This window comes from Mixophyes fleayi, chromosome 9, assembly GCF_038048845.1.
Source record: "Mixophyes fleayi isolate aMixFle1 chromosome 9, aMixFle1.hap1, whole genome shotgun sequence".
Taxonomy (NCBI): Eukaryota; Metazoa; Chordata; class Amphibia; order Anura; family Limnodynastidae; genus Mixophyes; species Mixophyes fleayi.
In genome coordinates, this window is record NC_134410.1 from 83179079 (window position 1) to 83192905 (window position 13827).

At 40.6% G+C, this 13827-nt stretch overlaps 1 protein-coding gene across 2 annotated transcripts in view; it reads left to right on the plus strand.

Annotated features, from left to right (window-relative positions):
* The window catches only part of LOC142100788 (rho GTPase-activating protein 6-like), a 238407-nt gene that overhangs the window by 166166 nt on the left and 58414 nt on the right, over positions 1 to 13827 (plus strand). For both annotated transcript variants that reach the window (XM_075184601.1, XM_075184602.1), the window contains 2 exons: positions 2218 to 2273; positions 6843 to 6993. In XM_075184601.1, coding sequence (XP_075040702.1) covers positions 2218 to 2273; positions 6843 to 6993 — 207 coding nt within the window. The remainder of the gene's footprint in view (positions 1 to 2217; positions 2274 to 6842; positions 6994 to 13827) is intronic.

Below are 13827 nucleotides of genomic sequence, written 5' to 3' on the forward strand. Positions count from 1 at the left end.
GGATTTGCCTTAGGACCTGGAAAATTTTCTATTTCAACATTTATCCTGTAGATATTTAACCTCCCTTTGTAATGTACCTTGTCATGAAAAATAACTTTATATGTTTTCTGTTGTTTTTCTGCGTTTTTTATTTTTCTTATATGTGTTATTATACTTTGTATTCCCGGTACTTGGATAATGCTTTAGACATGTACTGTTGTAATTTATATATACCTGCTGTTATAAATAAAAAGTTTTTAAAAAATAGAAATCGAAAACTCATTTGTTCTTGTGTAGCTGCACCTGGGATAGCTTCGAAAATTGGACAAATATTCAACATGAAATAAATTCCCAAAGAAATGACCATGGATAAACCTTTTCCATGATTTTTAAACAAACTAATTTTCCACAAACCACCCATACTTGTGTGGACACCACAACAGGTTTTTGAATATGCTAATGACATAGCTTATGACATTTTAACACACCTCTCCACTCAGGATTTCTTTACTATTGAATATTTTTTTGGTACATCCTAGATACGCAATTTTACATTCAATCGCTCACTCATCAGATTTCTAGCTCCTTCACACTGACCCACCACAATGTGTTTCTTGTTTGTCTGCCCCCTCATTTTAGTGTGTAAGCTCTTGCAATCAGGGACCTCTTGCCTCATGTCCTCCTCTTGTTACCTTTAACATTGGCAAGCTAGCCTCATTTAGCACTCGTCACTGGGCTCTGGCCCTTGGTCCCCACATTACCTTTGCCTTCACACCTCAATCACTGGATCTGATCCTGTTAGTTGCACCCACACTCCTAGGCACAGGCTCATCTTACTCTAGTTCTTTCCACATCTCTCCTCTTTCCCTTTTCTGTTTTATAAGTGTTCTGGGATTCACTCATCTTGTCCTATGTGTCTGTTCATAGCTGTGCTAAAATTTAACTACAGTGTCATGTTCTGTTTCATTCTATGCTCTCTGTACGGCGCTGCAGGCCTTTTGTGGTTAATAAGGATGATAATATTATTTCAATCAACTGCTCACAAATTTAGACACTGATATGACAATATTAGGTATAATATTATGAAAATACTTGTTTCCTTTTGAGCTTTGCATTTACATTTGATGTATGTCATGGGCCTACTTGCACTGATTATAAATGCATACAGAGTCTGTCTCAAGTATGAGTTATGGAGAATATTGTTTTGAAGTATATATTTCCTAAGTGATTCATGAGGACTTGATCACAGCTATTTGAAGCCCCCTTTTGAGGTTTGTACTATGATCCTTATCTGGACATGCTGGACCTGAGTCATTAAGGAGAGCAAGGCAAAAAAAGGAGTACATTTGATCCAGGGCAAACCATGTTATAATGCAAGAGTTGCAAATTAGTTTATTATTTTGCACATAAAGAAAATACTGGCTTTTTTGTCACGTAGCACACAAAATACATGATAACTTTATTTTTACACTGAAGTTTAAATTTGATCTAGGACATGCCCTACCCAAACTATAAATCTGTCCCCATATTTTAAATTTACCCCCCATATCCAATGCAACATGGTTTTGCCAGGGTGCAAAGTTACTCCTTTTATTAGCTTTGCTCTCCTTAATGTCTCAGGCCCACCTAGTGTATCTTTTGCTAGATAAATAAAGTCTGGCAGAATATGATTCCCCTTGCTGCAGGGTAAGGGTCTGGGACGCAACAAATTATGATTCTAGGTAAATTAAAAGCTTCTGTACCTGAAATCATTGAGTTCAGATGTTATAACCATTATATTTGGATGAGTAATCAGTCACATATTTCACATTTTATATTAGTCTTTCCTGTCTGTCATAATTCACAACAATGTGCAGTTCAAAAAGAAACACTGCAAATGTCATAGCGAACATGCCATGTTAATGCAGAAATTATTCATAATCTGGTTATACATGCTACGGGTATTTAGTAAATGTGCACTGCTTATGCAGCCCCTATGACTGTTGTGGTTGCTGAATTGTGCTAGCTGCTAAAATGATTAGCAACTAGCACAAGTCAACAACCAGTAGCAAAGAAGAACATGTTTGCATTGAGCTTTCAGGTGGCTTTATTAACTAGGCTGGATACTGTTTACAGTGTGTCTGAACTAAAACATTTAATATATCTACATAGCAGGACAATAAAACAGAAGTAATTCTGTCCCATAGTGATAATATCCCCAAAAGTATAATGACACCAATTTTTTGTTGTTTGTTTCAGGGCTTCAAACTGTTGGGATCTTTCGTATTGGGAGCTCAAAGAAAAGAGTTGAACAGGCAAGTGTAGTTCGGTATGCAGACAAAAAAATTGCAGATTTTCAATAGAATAAATATAACCTGCTTTCCAAAGTTTATTAAAAAGTTGATAATGCACAAAGGTGAAGAAAGTTATGTGCACTCAGTGTAAAGATTCCTGGTGAGGTGCTGATTACCACCTTGTGTAACAGCACAGCTCATCTCAATATTCATTTCATTCCCAAAGATATATTGAGTATTCAGTGCTTCATAGCCCCAAAATTCTGTCAGTGATGACAAAAACCACAATAGTAGAACATGATATTGTCAGCCATAAACAAACCAGTAAAATAAAAAGGAGCAATGTCGGCAATCTTGATTAAAGATTCTTTCACCTGATGCATTTCTCTAATAGCAAGCTAGTTTCATCACTGGGTGAATAGCTGGATCAGAAGAAATCACTAAGGTAATTGCTGCAAATTGGTGCAAGTGATATTTCTGACAGTGAATATACCAACAGAAAATAATATTGACACGAATATACCTAACAGTGTAGATACTGACATGGAGAAAATCCAGACAGTCTGAATACCTACATGGAGAAAATACAGGTACACAGAAAAAATACAGACAATGTGATTGCCGTCAGTGAAAATGCTGACAGTCACACTGTAGGTATTAAAACAGCAATGTGAGCGGGTCACACTGCCAAAAAAATAAATAAAAATTGTTAAGCAAAAAAAACAAGTATACCCCCCCCCCCCCACTTGTTTATGGCATGGAAAACTAGATTATGACATTTTTAGATAAATTAATAGGCTTATATTTACTTTGAAGATGTTATAAGAGGTATAACATAATTATAAAACAAATATTCATTCCAATATGCTACCAAAAGAAAGCCCTATCTCTCCTAAGAAAAACAATTAAACATTCACATTAATAAACTAAAATAAACTAAAATTATTTTTGATAAAACAGATGCACCCTGAATATAAACTTTGGATTGGTAATATAATATGTGGGAGGCAATAAATAATCATTAAAGTCTTATGGTACAAATTCAAATTCCTTCAAACATTTTACCTACAACTGGTGTTAGATGTTAAGACAGCATAGGTCTATATTTTCTTGGCTCTGATGTTCCCAGCTGTTTGAATACTAATACTACTCCTCTGGGCTATACGGAAAGCAACCACAGGGCAACCCAGAAGGGCGGTGCCTGAAACCTGAGACTAATAGCCGATTCACTCGAAGGGAGGCAGGTTCACCATGCCCAATACCGTAAATGTGCGCCCAAACCACTGGCCGTCGACTGTACTGCTATTCCGGCCATAACTCCATCCTTCTTCATTAAGAAACATGCTGCTTCCAAGCTGATATCCATCATCAGAGCATCTAGTCGCCTCCTTATCTCATCAACGTAACAAGGAGGGTGGGTGGGCAACTTCCAGATCTGCAAAGGACTGAGCAAACTCCGCCCATCCAACTTATAGTCCTAACCCCTCCCCTATGACACCAGATGGGCGTACCACCAAATTAACTGTTTACACTCCAGAGAATAGTTCAGTTAAATATACAGCAAAGCTTTTATTATCCTTCGCTCCTATGCAGATCTCAGTTCTTATAAAAGTCTTATGTCTGATACCTTAACCTCTTTTACCTTCTTCATCTTATCACTATAACCTGAAGTAATGACATGAGACTTGAAATAGGGCACAAATAAAATGATTTATTCATAAACATGGTGGAGGTGAAATAAGCAGTCAGATCGACGTGAGCCAGGCAAAACCCAACTGTCCTAGCATATCCTTAGGACTACACACTGGGGAACAACCAAACCCCTGGGTTCAAGTGGGGGACCAACCAATCAAACCCTGGGCGCACATATCTACCTGGATGGGGCACCACGTCCTGAATCTACCGAACCCGCCCCTCCTCTGGGCTATATGGAAAGCAACCACAGGGCAACCCACAAGGGCAGTGCCTGAAACCTGAGACTAATAGCCGATTCACTCGAAGGGAGGCGGGTTCACCATGCCCAATACCGTAAATGTGCACCCAAACCACTGGCCGTCGACTGTACTGCTTTTCCGGCCATGCCCGAATCCCTAGGAGCCGCGGCCCGCCACCATACTAAAACCTTCTGATGCTAAAAACTCATAAATATCCCGAACAAAAATAACCATGCCCTCATCACTCAAATGCACTCCATCCCCCCTATATAGCGAGGGGCTCTGATAACGGATAAGCGGGTGTTCAATCCGCCAACCACTTATGGAACGTATAAAACGTGTAACAACTAAATTAACTTTCCTCCTCACTTCGTCAGCAACACGTCCTTCAGGAAATGAACGGCAAATCCTCCTCGGCACAATTTCCGACCAGCAAATGACAAGGGAAGGCCAAGATGCATGTACCCAAGCCAAGTCCTCCTGGATACGCAAAATCAACTCAACCAACTTGCAACCTCCTATGTCATTACCACCCAGATGTATAACTAGCACCCGGGGTACCCCTTGAACGTCAACATAACCACTCAGGAGTTCTCGAAAACCAGACCATCTAAGACCTCTACGACCTATCCACTGCACTACCACTGACCCCATAAACAGAGAAGTATCTCTAGCTGCCCTGTGAAAACCAGCCCAGTGAATATAAGAGTGTCCCAGCACCCAGATGCGCAGCGGGGTCCGATGGTGTGTAAGGTGGAGAAACCAAACGTTAGTCACAAGCAACGATACGTGTTCATACATCCAGAAAAAACGGAACTGAGAGAGCCCCTATGATGCTGAAAATTTGAACTTGACAAAACCAAAGAAAGTACAATAACTAAAAAATGCTCAGCACACCAGAGACACAAACACCCAAGAACACACCACACACAGACAAAGAAGGAAAAAGGTTTTGGGCGGAGGCACAGACGAAGGTGAAACCATAAAACCCAGTGGGAAAAAAATGGACAAAGCCCTTCGCGCCCGACCTCCAAAGGCCCAAGCAGTCTAAAACCTGTGCCATCACCACAGGAGATAGATAGGTATAAAGATAAGAAGATTTAGGTAAGGAGAGCAGGACGAACATAACGCTTATATACCTTGGTTTTCCACCTACCAACACCCTGTATGGCCTGCTCCGATGCCCCAGCCAAAGCTGCAGACGTGGCGAATGGGAATGGGTGAAAAGAAAGAGACTCGGGTAGCACAAAAAAAGGGGGGGGGAATAAGAATAGAGGCAGAAACACACTGTGAGAGGTGGGAAAATGAGGAAAAAGCTCACAAAGCAGGGAAAAAGGCAAGTGACAGAGAAGAGGATACTTATCAAATCCACGTCTGCTAGCTGCAACTTCCGGATCGGCAAAGGACTGAGCAAACTCCGCCCATCCAACTTATAGTCGTAACCCCTCCCTTATGACACCAGATGTGCGTACCACCAAATTAACTGTTAACACTCCAGAGAATAGTTCAGTTAAATATACAGCAAAGCTTTTATTATCCTTCGCTCCTATGCAGATCTCAGTTCTTATTCCTCCGCTAGAAAACACGGTCCTTTTTTTCTTCTTCCAATGACGGGAAATTGATTGTTTAGCAGTAGCCTAAAACCACCATTAAAGGTTACTCGTCTAACACAGAAGGAGGTACAATTGTGCGTCTACAAGATTAAGACAGATAAAGCACTGGGTCCAGTTACCATCCACCCACATGTACTAAAGAAACGGAGATCAGTAATTGATAGACCACTATTTTATATATTTATTTATAACTTGTTCAGTTGCACAAGATTAGCAAAAATCTCTTGAAGATATTATAAAACGTGCAAATTTTTTATATAATGTAGAAAATAATTTGACAAAACAGTGTCCACATGGTTTCAGGCAAAACAAATATGATTTGTTTTTATGAAGAGATGTCCAAAACTGGATCTTGTTAGTTGCCAGTTGCTTGTCAGTTGCTTTTGTGAAAGTCTGCTGCACAATATAATAATACTGGGCCTGAATAATTAAGCAACATAAATGCTGATACAAGCCATGTGTTACATAAAATCATTCTGTGCATGCCCAGAACCGGACTATACATCAATGAATGCAGCAACATCCAATTCATCTTCTAGAGCCTAGGACACTTAAGACAGGCTACAATTTCATGGGTATAACAGCGAGGGGATTGGGCTTATGCACATAGTAAATTTACAGTAAGGGCAAGCTCAAGCGCACGCAGCAAGGCACATTTCATGCTTTGGGTATCTCTTCTGGAAAAACAATATAAAATTTGCTTAGTTAGACAGAAACATTCCCAACGAAGCCAAAGCAGAATGAAAATCAATAATTGTTCTAGGGTTTATGTTGCAAACTACTTCCAATTATAAAAGGACTAAGAAAATGTATTTAATTAGATAGAAAATTGAAAATTTGTACAGGATAATGTGGTTAATATTTAGCTTATTAATTGTTAATATGCACAGGTTTTTAAAATTAGATCATGATGATTTCTATGGAAGTATTATAATGTGTAAATCTGCACTGTGAATATGGGATTCAGAAACTCTAAGATGTGTGTGTACTGAAGGGCTAAATTATTTTGAAATGAATGATGTGCAATATTTCCCTTTGTATAGCTGCGGGAAAAATTTGCCATTTCTGGTGACATGCTCCTGGGAGAAGACACATGCGTGCATGATGTATCTGCTGTGCTAAAGGGATTTCTCAGAGACCTGAAGGAGCCTCTTCTACCTCGGGAGCTGTACACAACTTTTATACACGCTGCTGGTAAATACATAAATACTGAGTAACATGCAAACTTATTTTAAGGAATTAGAGAAAAACAACAAAAACAAACAAGACTTAACACAATGGGGCATATTAAATTAGATTTTTGGTCCCAGATTACTTGTGGCTGCACGTGTAAACTGACAATACGTTACTGCAACATTGTGGATTTCCATTTGCAACCCTATGGGGTGCGCACAGAAATCCGCAATGTTGCGGTATTGGGACCTGTGCAGCTGCTTGTAATCGCGGACCGAAAAGCTAATTGAATATGCCCCAATGCCTTCAATCTTCTGTATTATTATTATTACTATTAATTTTTATTTATAGGGCGCCACTAGGTGTCCGTAGCGCTGTACAGGGACAAACGAAATTACAATACGAGGAGAGACAGCACAGTACAGTAAACAATAAGCACAGTAATTCAGTGAGCTCAAAGCACAGCTAGAGGGGCGGGGGAGGGGAGAGGGGAAGGTCTGCCAATGACAGAGCCCAAGAGGGAGGGCACGGATTACAGGGAGACCCCCAGGGGGGAGAGGAGGGAGCAAGAGGGGACAGGGTGAAGAGGGTCCTCGAGGAGGAAGGCTAGGTAGCTGGAGAGCAGAGTTAAAAGTGGTGAAGACAGGAGTACAATCTAAGGGGTGGGGTAGACAGACAGAGAGACACAGGGGAGAGAGGGAGGAACGGAGGATAAGGATATGGGAAGGGGAACAGGAGGTAGGAAGCGATTTCATTGAGCTTGTGATTTCACTGCTTTTTTGATTTCAAGTGCTGTTTTTGTTTAAAGTGTGGATTTGGTTCCAGTAAGGATTGCTGTGCTGTGCTGAGAGAGTGATATAGTTTGGGGAATTATTCTGTGTGTTTATTGAACGGGATTCGTTTTTCTGTGTGTTTATTAAGTGTCTTTTTTTTTTTCCCCTTCTCTCTGTTAGAGCTAGTGGGTGTGGTTTAATTGCATAGTTGATACAGCTAGTTAGTGCAAGCTCTATTTAACAGGAGGTAGCAAGTGATTTCATTGAGCTTGTGATTTCACTGCTTTTTTTATTTCAAGTGCTGTTTTTCTTTAAAGTGTGGAGTTGGTTCCAGTAAGGAGTTGAATCCAGGAAGGGGTTTAATCTGGTAAGTGGCTAGGAAAGGCTAGTACTAAAGTTCACTGTAGGCTATAAGAAGTTAGGTTAGCCATAATAAGATGAGTAGTAGCAGGCTTGATGATCTCACTCAATGCATATCTTGTCATATGTATGCACACTTGGAGCAAGTGTTCCAAGGTTTATACCTCTGTGAGAAATGTGAGCAATTGGTCTCTTTGGAAGCCCAGGTAACTGATCTAAAGCAGACCATTGCAACATTGAGAGACATTGCCAACCTGGAGCAGAGTTTACAGCTCACCGTTGATGCGTTATCTGAGCAGGGTGGAGCAGAGACAGAGAAGGATGCACAGGTAGGCAGCTGGGTAACAGTTACTAGGGGTAGCAGAGGGAGGAAGAGGCAGGCCAGTTCTGAGCTAGGCAATCCCAGCAGATTTGCCAGATTGGATGAAGACACTGTGGAAGGCAGTTCAGAATTGGTAGAGTTGGATGACACTGCTTCCTCTAGCAACCAGGGGAATGGTCTCTCCAGCACAGAGGGGACCAAAGTTACTCAGGGACCCAGGCAGATTGTGGTGGTAGGGGATTCAATTATTAGGAAGGTAGATAGGGCAATCTGTTACCGGGACCGTGCATGCCGAACAGTGTGTTGTCTCCCGGGTGCTCGGGCTCGGCATATTGCGGATCGGGTGGACAGATTGTTGGGAGGGGCTGGGAATGACCCAGCGGTTTTGGTGCATGTTGGCACCAATGACCGAGTTAGAGGAAGAAGGGGTGTCCTAAAGAATGATTTCAGGGACATAGGTCGCAAACTTAAGGCAAGGACATCCAAGGTAGTATTTTCGGAAATACTACCTGTGCCACGCGCTAGTCCAGGGAGGCAGCGGGAGATTAGGGAGGTTAATGCGTGGCTAAAAGATTGGTGTAGGAAGGAGGGTTTTGGATTCTTAGAGCACTGGGCTGATTTCTCGGTCAGTTGCCATCTTTATTGTCTTGATGGATTGCACCTGAATGAGGAGGGGGCTGCAGTGCTAGGGGAGAGGATGGTTAGAAGGTTGGAGATTTTAAACTAGGCTCCGGGGGGGAGGGGCAAGCAAGTATTTATGGGATAGACATTGAGAGTAGTAAGGAGGAATTTAACAAGAGTAAAGGGGGTGGAGACGGGGGAAAGGGAAGCATAGCCGATAAGGAATATCTAAGGGAGGCAATAGACTTAAGTGTATGCTTGCAAATGCAAGAAGCCTGACAGGTAAAATGGGGGAGTTAGAACTAGTAGCAATGAATGAGCAGTATGATATTATAGGTATTACTGAGACCTGGTGGGATGATACACATGACTGGGCAGTCAACTTGGAAGGCTATTCTCTCTTCAGGAGGGATAGGGTAAATAAAAGGGGAGGAGGAGTATGTCTTTATATTAAGCCAGAATTAAAACCAAGTATTCAGGAAGTTATATACGAGAATATTGGTGATAATATAGAGGCATTGTGGGTGGAAATATCCAGCGGAGGAAAAAGTTCAGAGAAGTTTCTGATAGGGATATGCTATAAACCGCCAGAGATTAGTACGATTGAGGAAGCCCAACTTCTACAGCAAATTGAAAAGGCTACACAACTAGGTCAAATTTTAATTATGGGGGATTTTAATTATCCGGACATTGATTGGAGTACTGAGACCTGCGGTACAGCTAGGGGAAATAGGTTTCTGAGCACGCTAAAAGACCATTACATGTCCCAATTAGTTGAGGAACCAACTAGGAACCGGACTATACTGGACCTAGTAATAACAAACAATGTAGACGTAATATCAAATATTCAAGTAAAGGAGCACTTGGGAAACAGTGATCATACTATGGTCTCATTTGAAATTAGTTTCCAGAAACAACAGTATAAGGGATCAACTAGGACTTTAAACTTTAAAAAAGCAAATTTTAATATGCTAAAGGAGTCTATAAAGAGCATAGACTGGGACAAAGCCTTTGAAGGAAAAAATACGGAAGAAATGTGGGCTGTCTTTAAAATGTTGTTGGAAACATACACGTATAAGTTCATTCCTATGGGAAATAAATGTAAAAGAATTAAGTCTAAACCAATGTGGCTAAATAAAAAGGTAAGGGAAGAAATGCAAAGGAATAAGCGTGCATTTAAATTGTTTAAGTCTGAAGGGTCAGAGGAGTCCTTCCATAGGTACAAGGAATGTAATAAAACATGCAAAAAGGAAATTAGATTGGCTAAATTAGAAAATGAAAGGCACGTTGCAAAAGAAAGTAAGACAAACCCCAAAAAGTTTTTTAAGTATATAAATGGCAAAAGGATTAAAAAAGATAATATAGGACCCCTAAGAAGTGAGATGGGTGAATTGATAAATGATACTAAGGAAAAAGCAGAGATATTAAACACGTTCTTTTCTTCAGTATTTACCAGAGAGGAACAAATGGCAGGAGTAATACATAAAAATGGAAATGAAACCATGCCATTAATTAATACTTGGTTGTCAGAGGAAGAAGTCCAAAGGCGACTGAAGAATATTAAGATAAATAAAGCTCCAGGTCCAGATGGCATACACCCAAGGGTCCTTATGGAATTAAACTCGGAAATAGCTAGACCGCTATTCTCAGAGATTCAATCTCATCAGGCTCAGTACCAAGGGATTGGCGAATAGCAGATGTGGTGCCGTTGTTTAAAAAGGGGACGAGATCACAACCAGAGAATTATAGACCTGTAAGCCTGACATCAATAGTGGGGAAACTACTGGAAGGTATTTTAAGGGACAGTATTCAGGATTACTTGGTACGCAAAATAAAATTATTAGTGGGAATCAACATGGATTTGTGAGGGATAGGTCATGTCAAACTAATCTAATTAGTTTATACGAGGAAGTTAGTGGGAACTTAGACCAGGGCAGGACAGTAGATGTGGTCTACTTAGATTTTGCAAAGGCCTTTGATACAGTGTCACACAAGAGGTTGGTTTACAAAATAAGGGAACTGGGTCTAGAAATCAAAATTTGTACTTGGATCGAAAACTGGTTAGAGAATAGGGAACAGAGAGTTATGATAAATGGAACATTTTCTAATTGGTCAAAGGTCTTAAGTGGAGTTCCTCAAGGTTCCGTGCTGGGACCACTCCTTTTTAATATATTTATTAATGACCTTGGTGATGGTTTACAGAGTAAAGTTTCTATTTTTGCAGATGACACTAAACTCTGTAAGGTAATAAAATCAGAGCAAGATGTAGCTTCTCTACAGAGGGACTTAAATAAACTGGAGGATTGGGCGGCTAAATGGAATATGAGGTTTAACACAGATAAATGTAAGGTTATGCATTCAGGGATCAAAAACAAGAACGCAATCTATAAATTAAATGGAATTAATTTGGGAGAATCTATAATGGAAAAGGATTTGGGAGTGCTCGTAGACAGTAGACTTAGGAATAGTGCTCAATGTCAAGCAGCAGCTGCAAGGGCAAACAAAGTATTGGCATGCATAAAAAGGGGCATAGATGCAAGGGAAGACAGTGTAATTTTGCCACTGTATAAATCATTGGTAAGATCTCATCTTGAATATGCAGTACAGTTCTGGGCACCACTCTATAAAAAAGATAATTTGGAACTAGAAAGGGTTCAGAGAAGGGCGACAAAATTGATAAAGGGTATGGAGTCATTAAATTATGAGGAAAGGTTAGCCAGTTTAGGCATGTTTACTTTAGAAAAGAGGCGTCTAAGGGGAGATATGATTACTATGTACAAATACATTAGGGGTCAATACAGAGAGCTTTCATGGGAACTTTTTACCCCAAGGACCATACACAGGACACGTGGTCATCCCCTAAGGTTAGAGGAGAGAAAATTTCACAACCAGCAAAGGAAGGGGTTCTTTACAGTAAGGGCAGTCAAGATATGGAATTCATTGCCAGGGAAGGTTGTGATGGCAGATTCAATAGATATGTTTAAGAAAGGGTTAGACAAATTTTTAGCGGAAAGGTGTATCCAGGGATACGACCGTTAATTTAAAAAAGAGGATAGTAGTGGATATAGGGTAAAAATTGGATTGCAATATTGAGTCTGGGGGGATTTTCAAAATTGAAACAGATGGGCGGTTGCCTACTCTGGATTAATTTCAAATATAAGTGCAGGATCGCAGGAGATCCAAAATAGGTTGAACTTGATGGACTGGTGTCTTTTTTCAACCTCATCAACTATGTTACTATGTTACTATGTTACTATGAAGAGGCAGAAGAAAATGTAGGAAGTTAAGTGGGAGACTGGAAGGCTTTAAGTAAAAGGAGGGGTTTTAAAGACTGTTTGAAACTGGACAGATTAGGGGAAGTTCTGATGGAGGGAGGGAGCTTGTTCCAGTGGAGGGGGGCAGTGCGGGTGAAGTCTTGGATACGCGCGTGGGAGGAGGTGATCAGGGGGGAAGAGAGGCGACGGTCATTGGCAGATCGGAGGGGGCGGGATGGAGCATGAATAGAGAGGAGGGTGGAGATGTAGGGTGTTGTGGAGTTGGCGAGGGCCTTGTATGTAAGAGTGAGGAGCTTGAACAGGATTCTGTAGGGTAAGGGGAGCCAGTGAAGGGATTGGTAGAGGGGGAGACAGAAGAGGAGCAGCGAGAAAGGAAGATAAGCCTACTAAAACAATTTCAGTTTTATATGGTAACCTTAATTTATTATCCCCAAAAATAACACATAGACCTGTTCTAGCAAAAAGAAAGTTTCTCCATAGTAATCTTGTACCAGTTTTGCTAGCTTTTTTAAAGTATATTTATTAAAGGGATTGACATCCTCACTGCCATTATTTAATACCATCAGCTGGAACAGACTTGGTAAAGAGGGAAAAGCATATTTGTATGTGATCATGTGGCAATAAATAATGCATGCAGAAAAGTTTATGTATAAGCGTAAGTATAAAAAACAATGGACACAGTTCAGGGCCCCCATTAGAGATAGAAAAGACAAAACATTCAAAAACTCCAGCAGTAGGATAGTATATTACTCCAACATCATATAAACACAATAAAATGTGAACAAGCAGTACTCGGAAATCTTTCAAACAAATTACCAATTAGTCTGCATTACAGTGTCTGTTAAATGTCATAGCTAGAACCATAGTTGCATCCTGCCCTCTTTGTTGGTGAAGTGGGTGGGGGCGGGGCTAAATGTGTCATCCTGTCCCCACCGACTGCTGGAATAGGCCAAAATTGATAACGTGTAGCATGGGGCGGGTCTAAATATGTGATTTGCATGGCCACGCCCCCAGGACAGAGCTTCCTCCAGGAGACCTCGCTGCCAAAGTTGGCAAGTATGGCTAGAACAAGTCACGCACAAGTGGAATATTTTTTTGTATGTGCTTAATGACCACCAGGGTATAGTAAGTTTCCTAGTAAATACATCACTACTTATGCAGACTGTTTTAAACAATGAGCCAGCAGAGCAGTTCAAAGAAGCATGATTCATCACAGATACATTTTTCTTTTATAGAAACTGTGAGGATACCGGGTTTTTAGAAAAGGGGTTCACTAGGTTACCTTGCCCTCTTAGGTTCAGGAATCAAAAAGGCATGGAGGAGAGTGAAAGACACAATGCTATCTTTACTTTTTTACAGTAACACTATAGAGCATAAGCATGAATACTTTAAACAATAGATCAGTGGATCACAAGTGTCGATAGGAGTCCCAGCAAAGTTCCCCATCCACCTTGGTCATGCAACAGTTACACAGGCAAAAGAGTCTCTCAACAGGTGGTTAAGG